This window comes from Trematomus bernacchii, unplaced genomic scaffold (genome assembly GCF_902827165.1).
Source record: "Trematomus bernacchii unplaced genomic scaffold, fTreBer1.1, whole genome shotgun sequence".
Taxonomy (NCBI): domain Eukaryota; kingdom Metazoa; phylum Chordata; class Actinopteri; order Perciformes; family Nototheniidae; genus Trematomus; species Trematomus bernacchii.
The window spans coordinates 16682964-16710302 of record NW_022987689.1 but is presented as its reverse complement, the minus strand read 5'-3'; the positions used below and the strand labels follow the sequence as shown (position 1 = coordinate 16710302).

The 27339-nt window shown below is 41.9% G+C and overlaps 2 protein-coding genes across 5 annotated transcripts; one reads left to right on the top strand and one right to left on the bottom strand.

The window, feature by feature from the left end:
• The first annotated feature begins 27 nt into the window (after positions 1 to 27).
• Positions 28 to 3806, top strand: fam78ba (family with sequence similarity 78 member Ba). The gene is made up of 3 exons (XM_034138040.1): positions 28 to 1147; positions 1272 to 1551; positions 2936 to 3806. Exons 1-3 carry the CDS (start codon positions 813 to 815, stop codon positions 3176 to 3178), a joined length of 858 nt encoding a protein of 285 aa, XP_033993931.1. The 5' UTR covers positions 28 to 812; the 3' UTR covers positions 3179 to 3806.
• Positions 3807 to 6635: 2829 nt separating this feature from the next.
• slc35a3b (solute carrier family 35 member A3b) lies at positions 6636 to 25478 on the bottom strand. Of its 4 annotated transcripts, none has more exons than XM_034137975.1 (8): positions 25375 to 25478; positions 18450 to 18696; positions 18233 to 18375; positions 16082 to 16204; positions 15746 to 15920; positions 9130 to 9248; positions 8884 to 9017; positions 6636 to 7140 (listed from the first exon to the last, which is right to left on the bottom strand). In XM_034137975.1, exons 2-8 carry the CDS (start codon positions 18652 to 18654, stop codon positions 7047 to 7049), a joined length of 993 nt encoding a protein of 330 aa, XP_033993866.1. In that variant the 5' UTR covers positions 18655 to 18696; positions 25375 to 25478; the 3' UTR covers positions 6636 to 7046. The 4 variants fall into 4 exon arrangements, with proteins under 4 accessions (XP_033993866.1, XP_033993867.1, XP_033993865.1 ...); XM_034137976.1 differs by having other exon boundaries at positions 18450 to 18671; positions 25375 to 25465; XM_034137974.1 differs by lacking the exon at positions 25375 to 25478 and adding an exon at positions 21799 to 21918 and having other exon boundaries at positions 18450 to 18671.
• Positions 25479 to 27339: the final 1861 nt, after the last annotated feature.

Here is a 27339-nt window from a genome sequence, read left to right as displayed (position 1 = left end):
CTAAAGAAGACGGCTGGGAAAGGATGCTCTCCGCGCCGCGAGGCTCACTATCAGCTCGAGGACACTTCACGATGAGACGACACACCGAGAAACGCTCGAGCGGCAGGGTATAGTCACCGCTTTCTCCACGCTCATGCCTCGCTGCCTCCATTCATGATGCACCATTCATGCATCCACAAGAATGGAAGCACTTTGCGAGGAAAACATTAAAATAACCGGTTGTCTCGCTTTTAAAAGACGCATCCTCGCGCGGCTTCTTTTCATGTAGGTCAAGGTGATGAAGAGCCCGATTTTGTCTTTTGAGGGTGCCGCTCGAATGTAGGGCTAATAATACAGGAAAAAGCCAAGCAAACAAAAGACATCCAGCCCCCCTCCTCTGACGCACCTGGCTGCCCTGTCGCCACTTGACATGACAGCGCAGAGCCGGGAGCAGAGCAGCAGGATCAAGGGGCACCGACGTGCAGCCGGACGTGTGGACTCGACAAGGAGGGGAGCCTCCGGACGCACGGCGGAGACGCAGCAGCAGCCCAGGGGAGGCCGGATTGCAGTTCCCGGGGACGAGCGCCAAGGGCAGTGCGGCAGTCAGCAGGCAGACCGGGGGGAGGAGGCTGCGGAGATCTGTGATACTTCCCCCCCAGGCCCCACTGCGCTCTCACCTCCATATCATCCTGAGCACATCATGCTGGACGCTTTTATGTTAGATGAGTGCTGACTGTGATACTCCCCATCATTTCTCTCCACCCTTTTCCCAACTAATGATGTGCAATTAAAAGATCTGCTCTCCAGGCAAGGGTGGACCCCGGAGGGGACTGATGTGCATACTGGCCAGGTATCATCTGCTCCCTTCTTCTCTGGTTTTGCTCATTTTGCTTGTCGCCTGCAGTATGGGCTGTATTCAGAGCATCGCATGCAAGCCCCGCATCAGACGGGAGAACATTGTGGTGTACGAGGTTTCAGCCTCCATCGACCAGTGTCCCACCATCATCGAGGAGAACTCACCGATTGTGCTCCGCTACAAGACGCCTTACTTCAGGGCCTCGGCAGGGGTTGTGATGCCTCCAGTGCCCCGCAATGAGACCTGGGTGGTGGGCTGGATCCAGGCTTGTACCCAGATGGAGTTCTACAACACCTATGGGGATATTGGCATGTAAGTATGGCATCAACTTTTTACCACTGAAGGAGTTTTTGTGTGTGCACAACTCCCTTACACGACCCTGCACCTGCCCAAGGAGAGCACCCTCTCACTTTGTCCTCTCCTGTCCCCTCCACAGGTCCAGCTGGGAGCTACCAGAGCTGCGAGAGGGTCGGGTGAAGGCCATCAGCGACTCTGACGGTGTCAGCTACCCCTGGTACGGCAACACCACCGAGACAGTCACCCTGACCGGACCCACGTCCAAACCGTCCCGCCTGACGGTCAGCATGAACGACAACTTCTACCCCAGTGTGACCTGGGCGGTGCCCATTAGCAACAGCAACACGCCCATGCTGACCCACATCACCAGGGACCAGAGCTTCATCACCTGGCTGGTGGCTATGAACTCCGTCACCAAGGTAGGAGAAAATACACAGAGAGCAGCAAAGTATGGAGATGTTTGCTTGCTTTGAACTGACCGTAATGTAGTTATCTCTTCCTGCACTTTTATTTTCTGGTGTAAAGTTACAAAGTACGTCATCTTTGGCTTCAACTCTGCAGAATAAAGCCTATGCGGTGGATGTGCATCACAATGCTTACAGTTTTCATGTTTTGTCTTTGTGGAATAGTTATACTTTTGAGGCTATGAGGAGAAGGTTGTCAGAATAGCAATAAGAGCCAAGCAAGTCCCCATGGGGACTGAAAACTAATAGTAAAATACTTTTCTGAGAAAGATATTTACCAAAGCCACAGTAATACATAATTTATTAGGATGCACTTTAACTACATCTATTACTACTATTAGTAGTAGATGACAAAATAAACAATCAACTTGACCGGCTTCAAAAATACACTCATGTACTTGAAATACACTGCGGCCTGCATACATACAGGAAAACAAACATCATTCTTTCATGCACTGATCATTTTTTAGAGTTTCGCCTATAGATTCCATATCATATATTACCGGCTATTATATATATATATATACTAGTGCAAAGAAAATATCTAAAATACACATTTTTGTGTTTCTTTTTCTTTTTGTGTCAGTATAGTTCTCCTAAAGTTATTATTAGTAATTGCCTCATATACATACTTAGCATAACATTTAATTAAACTCGTAATAATTAAAATAATTAGCTTAATAGAAGCAGTATACTAGGGAAGATAAATACAGTATATATTAGCGATTTCGTTCACCCCATTCTTCTGTGTAGCGTTTTGCTAAATGAATGATACAGAAATACAAACTTATATACATATCTTTAAAGTAAGTTTTTCTCAAAAACTCAAGCCACAAACATACACCAAACATTTTGACAGAACGGTTTATTCATGTATCATTTATAGCTACATGTATTTCTTTCATTAATGCCTGATTTGCATTAAAACAATTCAGAAAACTTGAAATTAAACAAAATATTGTCTCTTTACCTGTATTCACCTGTAGTGTCTCCCCTTAAGTACAATACAGTGCAAAAATACTCCATAACAAACAAGTCACACAAGTACAAGTCCTACATTCAACATCCTATAGCTGATATTTTCCTCTCCTGTAGTGTCATAGGTGTTTGTGAATGTAAATGGTCTGCAAAGGCTAAAATCCGTGTGGGCTCTGGTTTCAGACAGAAGGTGAAAATAGGTGCTGCAGCACAGGCAGTATGAGAAAAATATAGAGCTTTTTGAACAGTAGATCATGGAAACATGTCACAGTAGAGGCACAAAATACAAATATGAACTTGAAAATGACCATAAAAGGGCCCCTTTAATGTCTTCTCTTGACGTTACGCTGCTCTCTTGCAGGAGCGCATTGTGCTGCAGACGGTGCGGTGGCGGATGCGTGTGGACATTGCCGTGGAGCCCGACATGCCTCTGGGCTCTCGGGCCTCGTTGGTGGGGCGTCCCTACCAGGAGCAGCCGCACATTCTTAACTACCAGGAGCCCATCCCTCCCAACGCACTGGGGAGGCCCAACGCCAACGACGCCCAAGTGCTGATGTGGAGGCCGCGGAGAGGGGCGCCACTAGTGGTCATACCGCCAAAATAGGAGCGTGGATTGGTTGCAAAGACAAATTGTTCCCTCTTACAGAAAAGGTGATGAAGCCTATCACAGAAGAGATGGTTTCCCTGCGCTCCTGATGCCAGCACTCACTGAAAGATTGAAGTGGACCATGAAAACAAGCCAGAATGGATATGGCACTGCACCGTATCAGAAATGGAAGTCGACTAAAAACTAGTAACAATGGCCCAGGTGGCATCAATGGCTTTTTTGGCCCCAGATCAGTTTTGGACTCCTGTAAAGAGTTCTGCCTGCTTTTTAGCCAAGAAGGAACGCTGTTTTTAGACTGCATCCTGCATCCTTATGTAGATCTTATTGCATGAGAGCGTGAGAGAGACACAAAGCTGTCCTTGAGAAGTTTAAGCATTTGTTTTGTACATTGATACCTGAAGACATTTTGATTGAAAGTCAGCCAAAAAAAAAAAAAACACAGACCCTGCGGGCTGGTTAAACCTCTTCAGTGCCAACAAAGGCCTTCAACACACTCAGTTCCAGAGTTACCGGATGTATTCAGAGAATTTAACAGAGACAAAGTATTATATGAGTCTTTTTAGGGTTAAGATTAACACATGCATCGATCAGATTGTATTAAGAGCACCCACCTTGCATAAAAGTCTGGAAGCAAAACCTGCTGGAGTTTTCACTGGAGTTTTTTTAATACACCATACTTATGCACACACATATTTTCAACTACATCGTGCAGCGGATATTTTATTTATATGGATGACAAACTATATCAGAGAGTAGGTAGACCACATGAAATAAGTCATTTCAGCTATGCCTTCAACAAGTGCGGTGTATATGACTTGTAATGGTGCCATACCACAAATGTAAGCATAGCTGGGAATGAGGCCAAATTGTACTCAGACTTAAAGGGAAAGTACACCCCCCACAAGATAGTCCTCACACCTTGTTGTTAGCAGTTTTATGCAGGACATTTCTTTTCCTACCTTATCACCGCACCAAAGGAAGCATACATCTAATCATGGAGGCTCCTATTAGCTCATCTTTAAATAGCTAACGCTAGAGCCGAGGAAGATGGCATTAACATTTTCATCTTGCTTTCTCCAGCCTCTGTTCAATAGCATTATCAAGATTATTTTTGTGTAGTGATAAAGTAGAAAGAAAAAAGTGACTTCATAAAACTGCTCTCAACAAGGTCTGTGGATTATCTCTAGTAACCCGGTCATGTATTCTGGAAATATGTATTATTGTTGATTTTGTCAAATGTAATTATTGGTGTTTTGAGAACCACAAGCGCCAACTAGTTCCATTAAACTGCATTCACATGACTAGTCGTAAAACAGCTCTGCGCTGGCGTTGCCGTTGTGTTTCTAAAGAGAGTCCGGTGCTGCCAGACTCAGCTAAAGAGCCACCATCGGTGTCGCACACTACTCAAACTTGTCGCTGAGCAGTCAAAGTTCAAATTATTTCAATTTTGAAATTGTTACCACTGACCTTTCGACATGCAACCAATCAGATGAAAGCTGTATGTAGGGGCCCAAGCTAACAGAGACGGTGTCCATAGAAATGAACCGCGCCCGACCGCTTGGTGAGCAAAGAGATGATCCTGTATCATGTGAATGCAGCTTTATACTGGATGAGGCAGTTACTCTATGGTGGGTATCTCCAAAAATCACCATCCAACACCTAAATAGTCCAGACTGATAGCACTGCAGGTAAGAGGGGAAATATGTTTTTTATATATTGGGGTGAACTGTCCCTTTAAGGTAGATTGGATGTGGCTCTAATCAGGACATGTTGCACTACTAAGCAACATCAATCTTCCTACGATCAGGGAATCTTAATGTACTCTTAATAGTTTCCTTGAATTAAACCAGACTGCATTTTGAAAATGATCGAATTAGTAACATTCTTTAACCCTGGTCCGTATGAGGTCAGCTTCTCCTCATATCGTATTATTTTGCAGTAGGCGGCTGCTGATAATCGCAGATGAATTTCCTGTGTCGTGGTCGGTCCAGTGGCTCGTGCTGGGCTCGGTCCAAAGCTCTGCCTGCCACTCCACACAGGAGTCACGTGACTCATCCTCCATCTGTGCTTCTCTCCAGGTTCACACCTCACCTTCCCAATCTGCCTGCTCCTATTCTCCCCTGTCTGTCCACCTCCTCACACACACTCTCCATCCAAACACACTCATTTGCTCTGACTATGCAAAGATTATCTGTGACTGTAAAAAAGGAGAAAATAGGGAAAATATGTATTTTTGTTCATCTGCCTAAATCAGTTTTTTATTTGTCAGGGTCATTGTTGAATAAAAATTGTAAATGTAAAGTACTCAAAGAGGTTAAAATCGGTTATATTGATTCATTTGTCGCTGCACCACAGCTCTGTCAGCCATCTGTTGCTATAGAGACTGCATTGGTTTTCCCAATGTGCTGCAACTGGAGCTGAGAAAAAACAGATCAAAAATATTCATGGGTGTGCCTAGCTCTGTGTGTATGCATCAGTGTGTATGTAAGAGCCTACACACACACACACACACACACACACACACACACACACACACACACACACACACACACACACACACACACACACACACACACACACACACACACACACACACACACACACACAGTGTTGATGTATCCATCCACTTAACTTTGAAGTATGAAAAAAAGATCAAGGCAGAGCCGGTTGTTTCAACATAAAAAAAGATGCCTTAATTTATTCATTTGTTCTCACACAAAGACCTTTATTTGCATTTCATTTAGATCAGAATGAGTGCTTTTGATATAAATGCTCAGACTGTGAGCAGCAAGGTCAACGCAGCCATATCCCATCTTATCTCATCTCATTTCAAAAGGACATTCAGCATCTTTGCCCAGAGGCACCCCCCCCCCCCCCCCCTCTCTGCAGCAGGTTTTCTCATTCCACCACTAGATGGAAGCTCTGTCGAGGAGTTTCCTCCCTCTGAGGCATGAGCTGTTAGCACCATGAATACCCTTTTTGTTTAGTATAAACCACTTTCCCTTCATCCCATTACATTTAAATACATTACCAGTATATTTAAATATATAAAATAATGGTTTTCAAATATAAGACATGGTTTAATCGTAATCCCTGTAAATTGCATTAACAGTTCATTTCCATAACTTTTATTCTGTCATTCACAGTCTTGGTGAGATTACTTTAGAAATGTATTAAGCATAAGATGCAATAAGTAATTTAACGATTTTGATAGCTTGAGCTAATTAATAACACACAAGCATTGTAAACGTCACAACAAAACTGATTACTTTACCACTTCTACTGCAAAAGTGTGAAGTTCTTCAATTGTATTTGAAATAAGATTGGACCAGATCATGAATTAATTTACCTATAAGCTTTTAACCAAAAATAATATAATGGGATGCAACCTTAGTAATCAACAACATTTTAAAACTAACTAATTAAATAAAAGGGTTTTTTCTTAGTAATTGTTACTGATTACAATTGCATTTATTTTGTTATTTAATTTAATAATTGCATGTAACGAGTTACTCCTGAACAGTAGTTGTGCAGACAATGAGTTTTACTGCCAGTGTCCGTTCACATGGAAAGTTATCTCCACCTTAGTCTTACTTTCTGTTAGTATTAAATAAGAAAAAGGTATTTCACATTATATTATTTTGTACAAAGCAGCATTCAGTCAGGAAACTGATGGAGAACATACAGCCCCAGCAGCCTCCATTTGTAGATGTTTGGCAGTGCCAGGTTTTATCACTTCCACATTTCCGGCTTGATTAATTGCTGCACGCCATACTTAATGTCACAGTTCATAGATTCCTGAAGGGTCTATGTCAGGTGGCAGACGTCACTCCTCTCTTGTAACACACTTCACAGAGGTCTCAGTTTAGACTTTTATGGCGCTGCTATTAGCAGGTTTGCGCTCGTTGCTGTAGAGAAATGTGGCGGCAATAACCAGCATTGCCCCCATGAAAAATAAACTAAGAGAAAGGTGGGAACAGAAAAAAAGAGAGAACAAAATAAAAGCATTAAAAGTTAATATAAACAAATAATAATTGTGTGATCATATCATGTCATGTTAAGAGGTCTATGCTAGCAGCTACGTGACTCTTATGTAGATAATTCGAGCTAAGTGCTAACACCAGAATGCTAACATGCTGACAATGCTTAGATGGTATAAATGTCATGTTGTTAAGTAGGTATAATGTTTTCATTGTTCACCATCTAATGGCATGTCATTCTTTTTTGAATGCTCATTGTACCGTAACCATAGAAGTCCAAAAACATCCCATTGGGCCGAAAGCCAAATACCCAGATAAAAAACCCTTCCATTGTTCCAAAGGCTCGTAGCTCCTAAATACTGAGTATACAGTGGGTTAAGCCAGTGGTTCTCAAACTTTTTCTGTCAGGCCCCCCCTTTGGAGAAAAAAAAAAGTCGGGCCCCCCCAACACAAGTCAGGCTCAGTGGCGGCGCCAGAGATTTATTTTGGGGGTGCTGTGGGGTAGCTTGATGTTTCATAGAGGGTGCTCAAACATTTAGGGTTTCCCATTAATGTACCGGTCGCTACAGTGGAATTTTCTACTGCAACAATCCCCACGCACATACACAGTGTGACAGTTACTATGAAGGCTCGATAATCAGCTCACGGCATATAGGTGTAAGCAGGGGTAAAGTGCTATTTTTATAAGTGGGGAGTGGACCTCACATAGGGGGGTCCGGGGGCAAGCTCCCCCGGGAAGATTTATTTTTAAATATTGAAGTTAAATGCATCAATCTGGTGCACTTTGAGAGCAAAATGAAGAGATCTATGGATACCTCTCTCAACACCCATATGAAACAGAACTGTAAACAGATTTACTTTTTCTTTATGGATATTTTACAAATCACCTTTTAAACTTTATTCTTTTTTTACTGTCATATAGTATTTCATACCTGTTTTTCATTTATTCTCTTATTTTGTTATAACTATAATGATCATATATAAACGTGTGCCTCGGAAAATAATTGTTTACATTAATGGTGACCAAAACGTTTGAGACCCACTGAGATAACACTCAGCCTGTCAGCCTCTCAGTCTGACAGGAGAGGACTCTCCTCCACTTTGTTGTTGAAAAAACTCCTTATATCCGTTAGCGTAGCTCGCTAGCACCAGAAGCTAACAACAACGATCTCCGGTACCGGTGCGCTCTCTCTCGCTCGTGCACGCACACAAAATGGCTCGTTCCACACACACACAGAGCCAAGCTTTAATGAAACACAGAGACCCAGACGTAATAGTACTGTACTGTGTCATATTATTTTCGAATCAATAATCTTTCAAATTATGATTCTTTTTTTTTTTTTTTTTTTTAATAACCATTTTTCCCCTGTCATGCCTCTGCGCCCCCCAGGGGGGGCGCGCCCCCCACTTTTGGAACCACTGGGTTAAGCCAATATGGCAAGCCATTCTATAGTTGTTAGATATTTTTGTCAATACTTCAAAACAATATAGTCGTTGAGCTAGATGAAAAATCACAGCATCATAAAAGTATGACACATTACCTGGGAACCACGAATGTCTGTAGTCATATATAATAGTTATATTTCAGTTTCAACTGACATACTGCAGTGTTTTCCTTAAACCCACACCTCTAGCATTAGTTAGGCATATTATGAGTAATTATTCTCAAATCCAAAAATGTAGCCTTGAGGGACTGTGGGTGAGCATGCATGATGTGTTTACCTTGTAGGGTTGAAGTCCTCCAACAGGAAGTATGAAATGAGTGTGGACACAATGATGGACAGAGAGGTGGCGAATCCTTTGAGGATGTTGTCTGCATATTTAATGACCACCGCTACGACCAACCCACCCAGAGCCTGCACGCAGAGAGTTTCAAATTACTCAGACAAACACGATAAACAGTGTACACTGAATTCATTTGATGACATTTCGATGAATGTAAGAATGAGAGAAATATAATGATCAAACCTGCAAGGCAACAACTGTGCAGGTGACGGTGTTGTAACCCTGAAACATTCCCGATTCTCTAACCCTCTCGCCGTCATAAACTGTCATTCCTACAATACCGAACACAAAGCCAAACAACCCTGAGGAGAAAAAGAGAGTAAATTGGTCAAATTTTAAAAAGCAAGTGTTATCGGTTTTCCTCCTTTGACATCCCCACTCTGCTCTGCCTGGAATACTGATGGACCTACTTTAGCTTGTTGCTAAAGTAAGGCTATGTGCTAGCTAGCTACTGCTGTTAGCTAGTTAGCTGTTAATTCAGTTAACCGGCTTCTGTTCTACTTTTCACATCTCACATAAGAGTTTTGACTGCCAGGAGGAAGACATTTACAGACCCAGGGTGGGGTCTGTAAATGGCGCCAGTGTCAATGCAGAACAAGGTTAGCAATATTAGCTAATTTGCTATGTTCTGAGGATTAGCTCATGCTCTATTTTTGGCATATTTTTTAGCTTTTAAATCATAAGAAATGCTTGTATAGCCTTAGCTCTAATAATTCCTTTTAGAAAAAATGTATAGAGAAATAACAAGAATAACAAGAAATTAAAAAGAAAATGAGGACAGTTAAACAGGATAACAGTGTAATAATGAAAATAAATTCATCAAAAAGCCTATCCCTTAACAAGGGAACTTTATTATGCTCTATTCATCACAAAAGGCGGCCATTTTTTAAATAACAACACGTTCAAAGTTAATACTTGATCAAATTTTATATTTGGATTTTACTATTCTATTCTAGGTTCAACGTGAACACGGAATTGACATTCATAGAGAGGTTCATTTTTATTATTTCATTATTTTTTTGTTAGTTTCAAAGTTTGTTAATTAACGTTAAACAGTCGTTTAATATGGTTTAATAATTCATCTTTGTTGGTAAAACTCAGCCTCAAGGTGTCAAGGCTTAACAGAGTTTAACATTTACTAACACACACACACACACACACAGCAGTGAATGTAATAGTGGGCCATTCCCACACCCACAAACTCCTCCTCTGCCTCCCAGTGGTTGCTTCGCTTGTGAATTTTCATGGTCACAAAAATCATTGAATTGAGAAGTTTCAACAGGAGGAGAAAAAGAGGAACAGAGAGTATGTAATCTGTGATCTTTAACCTCCTGCCCTCTGCTCTGCCCCATAAACTGAGATGGCCTCATCACACCAACCTGTAATTAGGGAGTGAGAAAGTTGTCTGAACCAACTTTTGTTGTTCTGACCGCCATTTGGGAACAAAGAACTCTTTTTAATTGTTTGTGAGACCATAAGGGTCAAATAACCGGTCAAGTGTAGCAAGTCTGTAGCTGGAGAGACCAAGAGAGGGAGGGCCTTAATGATGGAAATAAAAGCAGAGATTGACAAATATTTCTCTGAATCCAATTAAGGGTAGGTAAGTTTGAGAAACCGGCTCGAGATACACTTTTTGTTATATTCCATGGAATGCTCTTAACATCCCGATAGCAATGAATATCTTAAGTGCTTTGACAAAAAATTCATTAAAAAATGTCATCTGTGGAAGCCGTAGTACTGTAAAAAGCACGACCAATCATTTTAGCCGGCCCGGCTAAAATAACTGGATGGCCTACCTGCCTGTCAGCCTTCCATCTGTGCACAAACTTATCTCGTGCCCTCATTGGTCATGTGCGCGTTCGTGTGTGTTGGAGGAGGGGCTCTATAAGGAAGTGGCAGATTTTCTCCGGTTGTGTATTTTCAAATTCTAGCGATCTCGAGCCGGTTTCTCAAACTTACCTACATGTACCCTACCTTTAAGTTTTGTTAAATTTTAGATCAACTTTCAAAGGGAACATTTTATTTCTTCTCTTATTAAATGTATCATCATTTCATATCAAAGATAAAAACAAGATAAGAGAAGCTGTTATGATATAACATTTCACCAGATTGAGAATATGGTCATTTCAGCTTTGCTTTCCATAACCATCTTCTGGTGATAAGTTAGCTATGTGAAAGTCCTTTTTTTTTACACATTCATTCACATTATTTTCAAATTAGGCTAACCCATAACAGCATAGTATTTTTTTTTCATCTTCTGAAGTAGTGTTGAGCCCTCATCACAAAATAATACATAAATATTTAATATATGTATATTTTATCTTCACAAGCTTCATTAGCTCCTTCAGTGTGAATGTAGAGTGGATGGGGAGTTTCATTTGCACAACTGGCAGAGATGCTGTGATTAATGCATGACTAAAGAGGAACATACAATAGAGGCTTGCAGCTATAAGAAGAGCCATTCTGCAAAAGTAACACAATTAGTGCTATTGGAAAAAACTGGAGTGACACCTCCTTATCTATGAATATGCATGTGTCAACATTAGGTATGACAGTGAAACATTAAAATGTCAGTTAGGATTTTATGATGCTGCACATGTATACTGGTTGAATTACACCTTAGATTGGCTCTACTAGTTTGATCTAACAGCTTAGCAGATATATAGCAGCTGTTTTTCTGGTACAATCTTCTAAAAATAATAGTTTATGAGTACTTAAAAGCTGTAACTAAGGTCTTTCTCAATCTTAATAAACCATTAATTAACCCTTAATAGACCAATAGTATCATTAAAGCCAACGTTTGTGTTGCCAGGTTGCCAAAATTCCCTTTCCCCAGCTTGAACTTTTCAGTTAAATGTGCTTTGTAGGCATGACAATTTAGAAGATGTGTTGCTATGCAGTGAGCTACAATAAAGAATTTGTATTGAAAATTATTAAACCTTTTTATCAGTTAATGTTTGTTTCATTTCATTTAATTTCAAACCTTTATTTATGCAGGTGAATCCCATTGAGATCATTGATCTCTTTTTCAAGGGTGACCTGCTGCAAGTAGGTTCCACATGAATACATATAAACATAACAGAAAAACAAAAAGGACATCATACAGCATATTTACAGCGACTACAGTTTACATAGCTAGTAACATTTACAGGTTCCAACAGTTTCCGATTGGATAGCATCTATCCTTGCTTTAAAAACATTTAGTGGAACCAAATTGCTCAGCTTCCATTCCTTTTGCAGACTGTTCCAAGTTAGCGGAGCTGCGCATCTAAAAGCTATCTTCCCTAAGACAGTCCTAGCAGTTGGCACATTTAATAAAACCACAGCATTCGATCTCAGGCAGTAGCCACTTACAATTCGCCGTGAGATCAGGGAGCAGATGTAGGATGGAAGTTTCCCTAACATGGCTTTGTATATAAAGATGTACCAGTGACTGAGCCTCCGTACAGTTAAGGCCCAGACACACCAGGCCGAAATCGGCCGTCTTCGTTAGTCGGACGACGAAGCGTGCCCTGTCGACCAAACTCAATTTGGTGTGTCCCGAACCGTCGGCCGTGACACGCCTTATTTGGCCTTTCACGGCCGATTCAACATGTTGAATCGGCCGTGCGTCGGACACAGGCAGTCGGACCAAGAAATCACTCTGATTGGCTGTTCAGCTAGCGAAGCAGTGCATGAGAAGCGAAACGGTTGCTTGAGAATGTCTTCCACAAGCAACACTCCAATGGCTGATAGCTCCAGTACCGCACGAAACATGTTTTCGATGGACGAGAGTGAAAATGGAATGCACACGCTATTTGTTGTTTGTTTAGATCACGCAGTCTGTTCTTCTTCTCTGTCTTCCGGTTGTTGCCTCTTTTGAATGACGAATACACACTACCGCCGCCTGCTGGTAAGGAGAGTTATTGCCACTCACGCATGCGCAGTTCGTACGTGCTCAGCTGAAGTCTTTGCGGTGTGTTCCAGTGCGACACATGGCCAAGACGCAGGAGAACACGGCGACGCAACAGTCGGCGTCGGCGTCGGCGAGTTCTCTGGTGACTGCTTGGTGTGTCAGGGCCTTTAGTGAAAGCAAACCTGCCCTTGCATACAGGGTACAGTGATGGGTTAATACTTTACAGTTTGTCACAAATCTCAGTGCATCTAACTTGATCAGGCAATGGGCAGGTGCATTCATATAGATCAGATCACCATAGTCCAGTACAGGTAAAAAGGTCACAGTGACTAGCCTTTTTCTGGCCTCAAGTGAGAAACAGGACTTGTTCCTGTAAAAGAAACCTAGCCTAACCCTCAGTTTTTTAAGCAGGTTATTGACATGAAGTTTAAAAGTGAGACAATCATCAAGCCAGATACCAAGGTATTTGTAACAGTGACCAAAATAACATGAATTTGTGTCCACGTGTGAGGGCAGGCTGTTCTCATACAGTGTTCGTTCAGTACTTACAGTATGCCTATGAAAAGTGGTGTGCTAATTCCTTTTCTCTAATTCTAACCAAGTCGTTTGGTTGCCTAAACAAGCACTGCTCAGGTGCACTGTTTGCTTGTGTTGCTGGATAAGAACCCACAAAGATTTAAAAAAGAACTATGAGAATATGTTGGCCAAACACACACAGGTTGCTGCTCTTTGTGTAGCACTAAAAGGTTTGTGTCATTTAAAGCAAATGCACCAGCACTTAAAATGGTTTGACTTATTAAAAGGTAATGTACTTGCAGGATTATTTCTGTCTGAGTATGTGTCTTCATGGATGATTGCACTCTTTGTAAGTCGCCTGGATAAAAGCATTGCTAAATAATATGTAATGTTATGTAATGTAATATACTTCCTCACTGCAAATAGGGGGACCAGGTGTCCTGCTTTGTGTGGGACTGCTCCAAATTTTATTTTATCCAATGGCAGTGTAGAAATCAAGAGAGGAACCATTGCCTGCAGTCAGATGTCAATCAAGCAGCTCACACAAGGGCTCGCCAACCTGTCACCAGTCTCCTTACCTACACTGAGAAAACTGAAACGCTGACCTCAACTAAATGTAAGTTAAAGTTGAACCTTTTTTATTTAAAGTTGACCTATCATGCTATATTTAAATGATATATTGTAGGGCCATACCTATATAAGGTATATTTATACGTTTCTGTTTTCAAAATACCAAACAGATCATGATTTTAAGCCATGCCTCATTTAGCTCTATTTGTTGTTCTCCAGCACTGTTTTTGCAGGGGGCTGATTCTGTGAGCTGCAGCTGACCACGCCCCCTGCAGGAGAGGGGAGCGCGCTCTGAACAGTTGCTGGGCTGTCAGAAGAGGGGGAGAAAAATAGATCTCCGTCTTCCGTGTTTTATTATCTTATTATATAGAGTCATTATTAATTTGTTTTAAAGCTCAATAAATAACAAAGAAGACCTTTGACCGGCACTTTTCTAATTTTGTCCGGAAGATTTAAACTTTAACGGACATCTTGACCGGCGAAAGTAACTGAAACTGAAACTCTGCCGCACGGTCCCCTCGTTCCTTGGAAGAGGCGGAGAGGTGGGTGTTTGTCATCTGCTGGTGGACTAACCGGAGAGAATTACAGTGCTTGCCTCGACGGGGAGGGATTGCATTGAATTAAAGCAGCGGGAGCAAGCGCTTGCCTCGGGGAGGGAGAAAAAAAGCCACAGCGGAGAATAAACAGAAGGGTAACCATGGTAACTATGCGCGGGAAGTCTTCTTCGCTGCTTTTGTGGCAGACTACAGCGCCACTTACAGGCCTGGCATATGTACTACAGCCTCTCCAGCGCTTTCGAGCGGCAATGGCCGGCCGTGGCCCAACCCCACATTCCCCTGATAGGTGGAGAGTTGGCCCAATAGCCGTAGCGCCACTTTACTGACGTCAGTAAAGTGTTCAAATCTGGATCAGTTTTCATCAGATCCGTTGCAGCCCCTTTTTTAGAGATTTGGGTATGGAGGAAAATAGAGAGGGTTGTGTTTTCTGACACTTGGTGAGTTCCCTGGAACACCGGGGACACATATTCATGTATAAAAGACGTACAAAAGTCCATTTTGCATGATAGGTCCCCTTTAAGGTTCAACGTAATATTATTGCTTTCAACTAACTTAATACAGTTATGTGAAATTTGTTGACATAATACATTTAATTAAAGTCAACGTTTCAGTTTTTCCAGTGCATGTCACGCCCTACTGGAACAAAGCAGTACAAGCTACCACTGCACCATGCACTTTTTAGCGGAGTATGATGGAAACTATTAAAAGAAAAGGATTTAATCATGTGTGAAGCCAGTGGTAGGCAAATCCCATGGAGTTTTCTTTTGCAATCTTGCATGGAGGTAATATGATTTGAAGCGACACACTACATGCAGGACTTAATTTCTAAACTAATAGTTTCAGTAGACGTTTTTATTCTATCCGTTTATATGGAGATTATATCGAAATTGAAAATACCTTTCAGCGTCGCAGTAACTTGTCCCACATTGTCCCACACAAACATACTCTTTGTCCCAGATTTGGCTTGTTGGAACCTGGTCACCCTACTGCAAAGAGGGCCAGGCCGCCAAAGATGTCCTGGCTCCAAAAAAGTGAAACACTTTCTTCCAAATAACAACCCCTCTCTGTCTCTTTTTGTCTATACATGTAGCACTTGAAGTAAATCAACATATTTAATGAAGATAATACTTGCTTGATTCTTGCACCTTTCTGACTTGTACCATACAATTAAATGCATACGCATAGCATCAGCTGATTAAATGTAATGTACATTTACTCAAGACATATAAGTCCCAAACATACAGAGGCCTTGGTTACTCACCCAGCTGTATGTTTCGGACCCACACACTCTGCTTAGTCTCCTTGAGGATTTTCTCAAAGTAAACTCCAGCAAAGCCACTGGACAAACAGGCCGTGAGCACAGCCATCAGCCCCACAAACTGTGAGCCTGCAGACAGGACCACCTGCTCAGAGTCCACTTCAGACTCTGTGGGCCACTGAGGAAGGGGAGGACAGAGAGAGTCCTTTACATGTGTATAACTCACTTATGAACTAAACATCTAAGGAGTCTATTAAGACATATTCCATGTTAATGAAGCAGATAAGCAGAAAAACCTGTGTTTTCTCAAATTGCTCAGGGACTTGGTGTCGCTGGTACCTGCACTAGAGTGACTCCAGCCATGAGGAACAGTAGGGAGAGCCACTGGTACAATCCTAACCTCTTCCCCAGCATGGAGACAGAAAACAGTGCTGTGGTGAGGATCTTCAACTGGTACGTAACCTATGTAGAGAACGACAAAAACACACCAGTAAGATAGAAAGCAAGGTAGTCAGGTATGGACAGGGGAACATCAGTTAGATACAAGGATTGTGAATAAGTCAAAAAGAGTCTTTCGTCCTGAAGTCTTTTGTCTACTTGCCTGCATGTCTTAATGAAGGGATTTTACTCTTTCTGAAAATCTAGAGGTTTTCGGTCAAGAATCAAAGGTAGATGGATATTCTGTACTAGTTCGAACAATGCCTTAACAAGCAGAAGCCTCTGTTTCTGAAAAGTTTGAAATGCGAAAGTGCCTAGTATTCTTTAGAATGGCCAGTCCAACTGTATGGAAGTCGATGAGAAGATTGCCCTGCTTCTGACTTGATGTATTGCCTCCATAAACACTTTCCTTATGTCTTTATGGTCTTAATGACTGGTTTCAAGTCTTGTTCCCTACAGGTGTTCATTTAGTTAATTATGGTGCCATTTAGAGGTTGGTTAAGGGTGGGACTAGCTTGTGATTGACAGGTCTGGTTTGGGGCGTTGTTATGGTTTCCTTCTTACAACTTTAACCCTTTCACAGTTTGTTTTCAGTCAATAGCAGTAAGTTGTAACATTTTGGTTGCATACAAAAATATTTTCTCTACCCTCTGAGGTCACTTCAGGTTACAAAAATCAAAGATGGCGATGGCCAAAACAGTTGTCCGCAAACCAAAGGGGTGAAATCCATGTATGTATGAGGAGAACTGGATACAGTGTTGGAGGCGGGACCCCGTTCAATCCTATGAGAGTTGCTCAGTGGGGCATTATGCCAAAATGGCCTGACTCTCAAGAGCATGTCATTACGCTTCGCCTAAGCCAAATCTGCAACGTCAGTACCGATCTTTGCTCAGTCAAATTAATGGAGAGAGAAAATCACTCGGATTTGGCTTGTAGCGCCTGTCACAACTATTGGACCCTGATGGCTTAAATAAGGGCTATTCCTCTCTTTATCAATGAAAGTAAATTGGAAAAAGTATTTTTGGGCCCAATGCATCACAGACTGACACATAAGTTGTAGTACCACTGTTTGGGCACTCCGAACATTTGCTTTAACGTCCAGCGCACTTCCTGGGGGCTTGGTAAAATCATGTTAAAGGTCCTCTAGTTATATACAGTCCAAGATACATCAAAATCAATATTTAAAGGGGACCTATCATGCAAAATGCACTTTTGTACGTCTTTTATACATGAATATGTGTCCCTGGTGTTCCAGGGAACTCACCAAGTGTCAGAAAACACAACCCTCTCTATTTTCCTCCATACCCAAATCTCTAAAAAAGGGGCTGCAATGGATCTGATAAAAACTGATCCAGATTTGAACACTGTCCTAACGTCAGGAGAGTGGCGCTACGGCTATTGGGCCAACTCCACCAATCAGGAGGAGACAGCCACGGCCATTGCCGTTCGAAAGCGCTGGAGATGCTGTAGTACATATGCCAGGCCTGTAGATGGTGCTGTTCTCACAGAATCAGCCCTTGCAAAAACAGAGCTAACATTTTTCAAATTGAGCGAAATGAGGCATGGCTAAAATGCATGATCTGTTTGGTATTTTGAAAAAAAAAAAGTATAAATATGCCTTATATAGGTATGGTCCTACACTATATTATTCAAATATAGCATGATAGGTCCACTTTAACAAAACCAACAGTTTTGAAGTGTGTGTAAGTTGCTTTGGACAGCTAAATGACATGTTGTTAATTTACACGAACTTCTGCCTGCTATCTCCACCTAAAGATCCCCCTCGCCATCAAAACATAGACAATGTTTTTTCCCCACAGACACATACCAAGCACTTTAAAAGTGTTACAAAGTAAGGCAACAAAGTAGGCAAAAGCCAAACCATACACTGGAAAAACTGAAACATTGACTTAAATTAAATGTATTATGTCAACAGATTTCACATAACTTTATTGGGTTAGTTGAAAGCAATAATATATAACTGAAGTCCTTACAAGTACACCAACACTCACACACTCCTGGTGAACCTGAGGCAGCTCATTCATGAGTTACCTGATACGTGGCTGCGTCCAGGTTGGATAAGGCGACATAGAGCAGATTGTTCTGCAGTGTGTAGATCCCCGCAGGAATGGCCAGCTTCAGGGTCTCCACGGGCTTGTTCACAATCTCCTCCTTCAGCAGCCGCACGCTGAAATCTGGCAGACAGAGCGTTGTTAGATGGGACCACCCAGGGATTGAAGAGAAAAAGTTGGTAAAAGGCCTTACTCACTGTTCTCCATGAAGACGATGAGGGTGCAGACCAGAATTTTGAGCACCTCGGCTGACACCACGGCGGAGGAGGCCAGGTAGCGCGGGCCGTCCTCCTTCAGGGTGCGGGAGTACCGCATGGTGAGCACCAGAGAGGTGGTCTGAAACACCAGGACCCCCAGAGACACATACTTTAGCCTGGAGGAGTGGGCCGGGGGCAACACCATCGTGGAGGACTCAGGCTCTGAGGTAGAAGACAAGGACAAGGTCTTTGGGACAGACAGAAGATATAAAGAGAGAACAAAGTGTGGTTCAGTCAGAGGAACAAGGCTCAACCCTCCTACCAATGAGAGACTAATGGAGGGTGTCCTACAGCATGAAACAAACTTCTGCGTTGGGACATTTCTGTGCAATATTACTCAATAAAATAAAAATGTGCAACTATGCAGTCACATTTGTTCTATTTCTCTTTCTTCTTGCAGTATTTTTATGATGCATTATTGGAGGGGCATGGGACTTGGGTAGCTATTCTGCATATGACAATAAAGCCTTTGACTCTTGGATTTGAAACTATGAAGCTAGCCTAAATCCTTAATCATAAAAACTATCGCATCAATATCTCATACACTAACTAGGTTTGGGAAATACATGTATGTATTTTATGCTACACAAGAGAGCTTTAAGAATGCAACAGAGCTGATCATCATGAACAAAGCAAAATATTATATAATAATATATAATATATGTATTTGAGTTGTGTAAGGTGACACAAAATAAATAAGAAAGTAAACCTTAGTTCAATTCAAAGGAGGATAGAGTGGGGGTCTCTGAAGACCCTGAGAGGAGGACATTTAGGACATTTAGGAATGCTGGTCAGTATTTAAAAGGCAGTTAAACAGAGTGCAGCCTGGGGCACTGCAGGGCATTCCTGTTAGTGACCCACATAAAACAAAGATCAGAGCAGAACCAGGAATTATGGGGACAGGGTCAAAAACATATAGACTGTTTTACAGCACAATAAGTTCAAAAGGAAAAATTGTCATATACTCTATACAAATATTATCTCAAATGTCAATCGTAAGGCTGAAACTTAAAATGTACAAATGAGGCAATATCTTAAAGGGGCCCTATTATGTTCATTTCCATGTTCATATTTGTATTTAGTGTCTCTACTGTTCAAAAAGCTCTTTATTTTTCTCATACTGCCTGTGCTGCAGCACCTCTTTTCACCCTCTGTCTGAAACCAGAGCCCAGTCTGTTCTGATTGGTTAGCTGGCCGGATCTGTTGTGATTGGTCAACCGCTTAGAGATGTCCCGCCCCTTACCATCACGTACAATTTGTCGGAGCACGAGCCAATAGAAGGGCGGGTGTTACATAGGGACGGAGTGGCGCAGTAGCGCAGTGGGCTGTGCGTTGATCATCAGATCAAGGGTGGCGTCGGGGAACTCCAGTTCGAAACCTGCCCCCGCCGCCACCGCGTCAGGCCGTTGTGTCCTTGGGCAAGACACTTCACCCGAATTTGCTCCTGTGGGTACTGTCCACAGTACATGACCGTTACATGTATGATATGTGTGTAATGTGTACTTGTAAAGCGCCTTGATGACTTCGAGGTGTGAAGATGGGCGGATTGGCACAGTGGGCTGTGCGTTGATCATCAGATCAAGGGGACGTTGGGGAACACCAGTTCGAAACCCGCCGCTGCGTCTGTAAAGCCGTTGTGTCCTTGGGCAAGACACTTCACCTGAATTTGCTCCTGTGGGTATTGTCCACAGTACATGACCGTTACATGTATGATATGTGTGTAATGTGTATTTGTAAAGCGCTTTGAGCATCTGGAAAAGCGTTATAATAAATGTAAGGAATTATTGATAGTTAGGTCCCGTTTTTATTAACATATGTGAGTTTTGAGATTTTTCCAAAGGAATTTTTGGATTATTTGTACCATAAATCTGAAAATACTGGCAACAGCCTTAAAATGATCCATATCCGCCATGTTTTCAGGAACAAAATGTGCTTTGCATCAGTCTGTGAATAATGTAAACATACCCCTCTGTAAAAACGTCCAAACTATAGAAAGGAATTGAACTGGAAAGTTTGTAAGTGATAGTGAAGTGAAGATTCCTGGTCAAGCTAGGTCAGAGAAGCCAGTGAGAAAAAACCTTCAGTCTGAAAGAACACATGCAAAATAACCCCAAATCTCCAGAGTGACTTGTGACTCAGCATGAGTCACAAGTCACTCTGGAGATTTGCTGAGTCACAAGTTGTCAAGGCTTCCTCAGTCAGCAAGTTTGATGTCGTTTTTACTGAAACGGTTTGTATCTCATCTCTCAGCCTTCCACAAAGCCTTTGTTGATTGTTTAAAGGGGACCTATCATGCAAAATGCACTTTTGTACGTCTTTTATACATGAATATGTGTCCCCGGTGTTCCAGGGAACTCACCAAGTGTCAGAAAACACTAATCTCTAAAAAAGGGGCTGCAACGGATCTGATACAGACTGATCCAGATTTGAACACTTCTATGTCGTCACAGAAGTGGCGCTACGGCTATTGGGCCAACTCTCCACCTATCAGGGGAATGTGGGGTTGGGCCACGGCCGGCCATTGCCGCTCGAAAGCGCTGGAGACGCTGTAGTACATATGCCAGGCCTGTAAGTGGCGCTGTAGTCTGCCACAAAAGCAGCGAAGAAGACTTCCCGCCCATAGTTACCATGGTTACCCTTCTGTTTATTCTCCGCTGTGGCTTTTTTTCTCCCTCCCCGAGGCAAGCGTTTGCTCCCGCTGCAATGCAATCCCTCCCCGTCGAGGCAAGCACTGTAATTCTCTCCGGTTAGTCCACCAGCAGATGACAAACACCCACCTCTCCGCCTCTTCCAAGGAACGAGGGGACCGTGCGGCAGAGTTTCAGTTTCAGTTTGTTTCGCCGGTCAAGATGTCCGTTAAAGTTTAAATCTTCCGGAAAAAATTAGAAAAGGGCCGGTCAAAGGTCTTCTTTGTTATTTATTGAGCTTTAAAACAAATGAATAACGACTCTATATAATAAAACACGGAAGACGGAGATCTCTTTTTCTCCCCCTCTTCTGACAGCCCAGCAGCTGATCAGAGCACGGCTCACCTCTCCTGCAGGGGGGCGTGGTCAGCAGAATCAGACCCGTAGACAGCAAACAGCACATAGAGCGAAATGAGGCATGGCTAAAATGCATGATCTGTTTGGTATTTTGAAAACAGAAACGTATAAATATACCTTATATAGGTATGGCCCTACAATATATCATTTAAATATAGCATGATAGGTCCACTTTAAATTACTATTTTAATCCATAGGCTGTCATGCATTAATGTTTAGGTTGGGAGTATTGAGATCATTATTACCGGCCTTGTATCTGGGGAGTCCTGGAGCCTTGCAGACAGACATTCTTCCCTCTTTTGCGTTACATTTCCTGACTGAGGCATCTCTGAACAGCCGCTTTCACTTTAATTCGTCACCTCATCCACCTGCCATACAATTTTAAATAATATCTTGTCGGCAGAGAGTATAGTACAAGGCAAACCATGCTAAACTTCTGCAGCGATGTCCCTTCTGCAGTCCGTCTCTTCGAAGTGAAGAGGAACTGAGGCACGTTGGCTCTTTTTAATAAGGTACAACTGCAGAGTATCAATAGTATTCAAATTGCTAAGTTGAGGGACAAAGTCCACGAAGCAACATCATAAAGTGCTGGTGTCACAGGTATCCTTATTAGAGAGGATATACAACAAGCCACGAAGGCCAAAAAAGTGTTGACAGAACAAGGGGTGGGGGTGTGTTCAACACACTGCCCTCCTTATATACGTATGTGGGAGCTGCTTAGCGGAGGGGCACGGCTGCACAATCCCTCTCTCTGTGTGTGTGTGTGTGTGTGTGTGTGTGTGTGTGTGTGTGTGTGTGTGTGTGTGTGTGTGTGTGTGTGTGTGTGTGTGTGTGTGTGTGTGTGTGTGTGTGTGGTGTGTGTGTGTGTGTGTGTGTGTGTGTGTGTGTGTGTGAGTGCAGTGAGTGTGTGTATCCCACCCAACAAACTCTCCTCTCTTTTCAAGCACTTTTCTAAGAACACTATCGACTTTCATTTTCAGTTGCCAGTCACAAGGCTTCTCACACTCTGTTCATTTTTGGTTTTTGCTTAAATGTAAAGATGGAAAGTTATTTAATAAAGACACAACAAGCAACACTTAAGTACAATGTTTCATTTTAAGAGTTTGGGCTATTTTGCTTCCATGACGTGTGTTCTTTTAGGCTAGTGTGGGGGGGGGGAATCTAATAGTCATTGAGGTGTTCATTTAACTTTCTTTGTATTTTTAAATATATCATTGGATAATGCACCATATGCATACCATCAAAAAAAACGTGTTATTCTTCATGGCTGTTGTCGACAGTCTTTTCTAATTTATGGAGTGATCAAAGGAGAAATCCCAAATTCCCTCATTAAAAACCTTTTACTATTATGTATCAACAAAGTAGACAGCATTTTGAACCAACCAATGTTCACATTTCTGTTCTAGAAATGTACGGAAATAAGCGCAGATTTATTAAAGGGACCCTATTCTGCTCATTTTCAGGTTCATATTTGTATTTTGTGCCTCTACTGAATGTCTCCATGCTTTAATGTTCAAAAAGCTCTTTATTTTTCTCATACAGCACCTCTTTTCACCCTCTGTCTGAAACCAGAGCACAGTCTACTCTGATTGGTTAGCTGGCCGGCTCTGTTGTGATTGGTCAACCGCTTAGATATCTCTCGCCCCTCAGCCTATATCACGTACAATGTGTTGGAGCGCTAGCCAATAGAAGCGCGAGTGTTACATAGTGATGTCACTATGTTACTGAAGTAAACAAAGGAGTGTAATGGAGGCGTTTCAGGCAGCCTATGTCAGGTTTGTGAGATCCTTATGTACCTGCCACTGAATGGGAAAAGAGTCCAGATGTTGTACTACAGGTTAAATGAACAGAACACCTGCATCGTCTAACACAGTGAAACGTTTGCAGGGAAACAAAATGGGAAAGACCTGAGCTTATCACAGGAAGATGTCAAGATGCAAATTAATACTGTAAGACAATGTGATATGTGCCTCCATCACAGAACGGCCCTGCAGGGTCCAAAGTTTAAGCATTCCCCCCCCCCCCCCCAAGACTTCACAAAGTTATTCAAAGAAACACGTACCAACCAGGAAGAGACTCAAAATTACCACAAAGAGACCAAATCAATGACTAAGTCTCAGTGGTTCTCAAACTTTTTCTGTCAGGCCCCCCCTTTGGAGAAAAAAAAAAGTCGGGCCCCCCCAACAGTCAGGCTCAGTGGCGGCGCCAGAGATTTATTTTGGGGGTGCTGTGGGGTAGCTTGACGTTTCATAGAGGGTGCACAAACATTTAGGATTTCCCATTAATGTACGTGGAAATGGACCAATCTGCACAATGACTACTTTTACTTTTGGTACTTCAATATATTTTGATGCTAATACTTTTGTACTTTTACTTGAGTAACATTTTGAATGCAGGACTTTTACCTGTAACACAGTATTCCTACACTCTGGTACTTTTACTTTAGTACACAATCTGAGTACTTATCCCACCTCTGTGATACCCATGAATAAAGTATATGGATCAAATGACGGAGCCTAGCACATTCCCATGGATGCACAGTAGAGTAAATGATAGGCCATCTATAACTAAGTAAGAGCTGATTGAGCTGCCATCTAGGTGGAACAGTTGTCTGTTTGTTTAAATGGGAGTTGACCTGAATAAACATTCACATTCACATAATCAGGATGTAGATCCGTCACGAGGCAAAGTGGGAGGGAGAGGAGCGAGTAAATAAATCAAATCAATAGTTTTTATTAAAGTGCAAATATCTCATTTCACGCTTCTCTGATTGTTATTATTACTTACTACAGCTAATAATAATTTGATGAGACTGTGCCTGAAGGTATCTTGAAAGCAACGCCAAATTATCCCCACCAATATTTAAATATGTCCTCCCGAATATATTGGTAATAAATATAGGCTAAATTGAAACAAATGTGCTATGCCTAAACAGGTAATAACGCACCACCACCCAAATAAACGTGATAAGAAATAAAAAGCAAATGTAAATATAGTAACAAAAAAACCTCTTCATCATTTTTATAGTAGTTAGGTGTACTGTAGTTTGGTTAGTCCACGTGGAGTTGCCGTACCTCAGCAGAGGTCTCGCCCAGCTGACTGTATTAATTAAATCACAACTTTGTTCTTGTTGTATTACTTTTTCCCCAAAATATTACAATTTCTGAGAGAACACATATGTTTTGAATGTACATAAAGTTTTGGACATGAATACAAATATTGCTTTAAATCAGACTTTAGTTCCACCTGGAGTAAATTCACAAGCTACCCTGCAGTATACAAACTCATTCAAACTAGCTGCACCTCTACCAGCTTTGATAACACTTTAATGATCAATCATTATAAAACATATCATATATATTATTCTGAAATGGACCAATCTGCGCAATGACTACTTTTACTTTTGGTACTTAGCCTAACTATATTTTGATGCTAACACCTTTGTACTTTTACTTGAGTAACATTTTGATTGCAGGATTTGTACTTCTACCAGAGTATTCCTACACTCAGGTACCTACTTCTACTTTAACTCAAGTACAAGATCTAAGTAGCCTACTTCTCGCACCTCTGCCTATACATAAATAAATCCATGCATGCATAAAAAAATGTCCCGTTATTAAGTTGGGGGAGGACCCCAAGACCCCGGTCCATGTACAAACATCCAACGCCCGTGCTTGATCAATTACAAAATAAAGTCGCTACACTAACAAACCCATAACAAATATCTCCTATTGAGCATATTTCTGCTTTTTTAAATAGGCTAGTCTAACTTTCCCCTCCGAGAACCCCTTCCTCCCGATCCCCCCATCACAGTCTCTTACCTGTCGGACAGTCTCAGCTGGAGACGCGGTGAAAGTGTCCAGATGCACATCCGCTCACATTCTTTAGTCTTCTCCTTTTTGCTCCCTAAACACGTATGATTCCACTCCTCAAATTAATCGGACTGATAATGAATCAGTGAAACAGAGAACTCCCTCGAGCTGGGACATGTCGCGGTCCACAGGACTGAGTCTCTCTGCTGCAGGGGCGGATCTAGACAAATATTCATGGGGTGGCAAGAGGGTGGCAGGAGAATTTGAGGGGTGGCATCCCCTGGCAGAAGTATATGCTGATTTAATCGCAGTCATATCAATCAATGTTAACTTGGAAAGCCACAATATTTATATTTTAACTCAATAACATCAGGATGCATTATTGTGGCACATCAGTAAAGCCTTTAATAGAGATATATAAAGATGGCAGACATAATTGAATGAATTTTAACTGAACAATAACTGAATGAGTTTGTTTCACTCTTAGACCAGCAGGGGTACCACATATATGCAGACTGCTACAATAAGTACATTAATTAACTGTCTCATCGATGTTTGTCTAAATTAATATGATAACATTAACAATCATATTATTCCTATCAGCTGTCAATCACTGTTATGATTCACATATTCAGTGTTATTATTAAATAAACTATATTTTTTGGAGGAGTTAATGATGAATGTTCCTCAAGATGCTTGCTCACCCTCCTTCAAATTTGAAAGACAAGTAATTACTATCATCATATATAAAAATTCAAAAGAATCAAAAGAACAGTTCAGCGCTCCACAACGTTATTGCAAACAGTTACAACCTTGACTTTACATCAGAAAGAACAAACATTAAAGGGGACCTATCATGCAAAATGCACATTTGTACATCTTTTATACATGAATATGTGTCCCCGGTGTTCCAGGGAACTCACCAAGTGTCAGAAAACACAACCCTCTCTATTTTCCTCCATACCCAAATCTCTAAAAAAGGGGCTGCAACGGATCTGATAAAAACTGATCCAGATTTGAACACTTCAATGACGTCACAGGAGTGGCGCTACGGCTATTGTATGGGCTCAGAACAGTCTCATAATACACACATGCACACAGAAGGATTCACACTTGTATTTCATGATCCGCAAAAGGATTCACACTTGTATTTCCGGATCCACACTTGTGTTTGTCAATGCACACACAAATGTGTTCCGTTTCATATACATGTAAATAAAATCCAAATACAGAAAAAAGTTTTACATATGTATTTTTGATCCTCACATATTTGTTTTCCGTTTAAAACCTCTGAACCTGCAAACACAAACCGCTTTCTGTGCATGGATCGCTGTGCATTCGTGTGTGGGTTTTTTGAGACTCCCCTGACGGTCACCCGATTCGTACTTTTTTTCGTATTTTTTCTATCTATAGCCAATCAGATGTCTCCTCAATTCTAAGCCAATCACATCAGCGCGCCCCCACGAGGGTAGATTTCTTGCGTTCATGACGGAGCGCTTCATGTACGCATTTTGCGCTGTCCGGAGCTGACAGGTCCATGGAGCCTGCCTGCAGGCACTAATCTCAGGACACTTCCACTCTCAGTACATTGCCACTTTCCGAGCAGGAAATGCACGCAAATACAAGCCTTTATATTATTAAGGTACAGTGCCACTTTCCGAACCATTAATGAATGCTTGTGTACACAAAAACGGCAGGCAAAACCGTTTGAAATGTGTGTTTCCTGTATGGCGAATACAGCTGCTTTATGTCTGTATGAAGTTGTTGTGAGTGTGGAGGGAGCAGCTACAGGTTAGCTTAGCCTAATCGATCAGTGCACTACGAAGCCAGTGCTAGACAGTGAACTGTCAACGGGGGGAGCCCCGCCGGTCATTATCGGCCGATATTCACTCTTAATAGTTTGATCGGTGCTCTCTATAAAGGCCTATCAGGAGAGCTGGATCTGATCGATATGGACATAAACGCGAGTGAAGT

Coding starts and splice junctions, on each gene's coding strand:
- fam78ba (XM_034138040.1), top strand. CDS start 813: ATGTGCATACTGGCCAGGTATCATCTGCTCCCTTCTTCTCTGGTTTTG. Junction 1,148..1,271: donor ACCTATGGGGATATTGGCAT/GTAAGTATGGCA, acceptor TCCCCTCCACAG/GTCCAGCTGGGAGCTACCAG. Junction 1,552..2,935: donor CTATGAACTCCGTCACCAAG/GTAGGAGAAAAT, acceptor GCTCTCTTGCAG/GAGCGCATTGTGCTGCAGAC.
- slc35a3b (XM_034137973.1), bottom strand. CDS start 21,879: ATGCCTCAGTCAGGAAATGTAACGCAAAAGAGGGAAGAATGTCTGTCT. Junction 18,697..21,798: donor ACTCCCCAGATACAAGGCCG/GTAATAATGATC, acceptor TCTGTCCCAAAG/ACCTTGTCCTTGTCTTCTAC. Junction 9,249..15,745: donor GGTCCGAAACATACAGCTGG/GTGAGTAACCAA, acceptor TTTTCTCCTCAG/GGTTGTTTGGCTTTGTGTTC.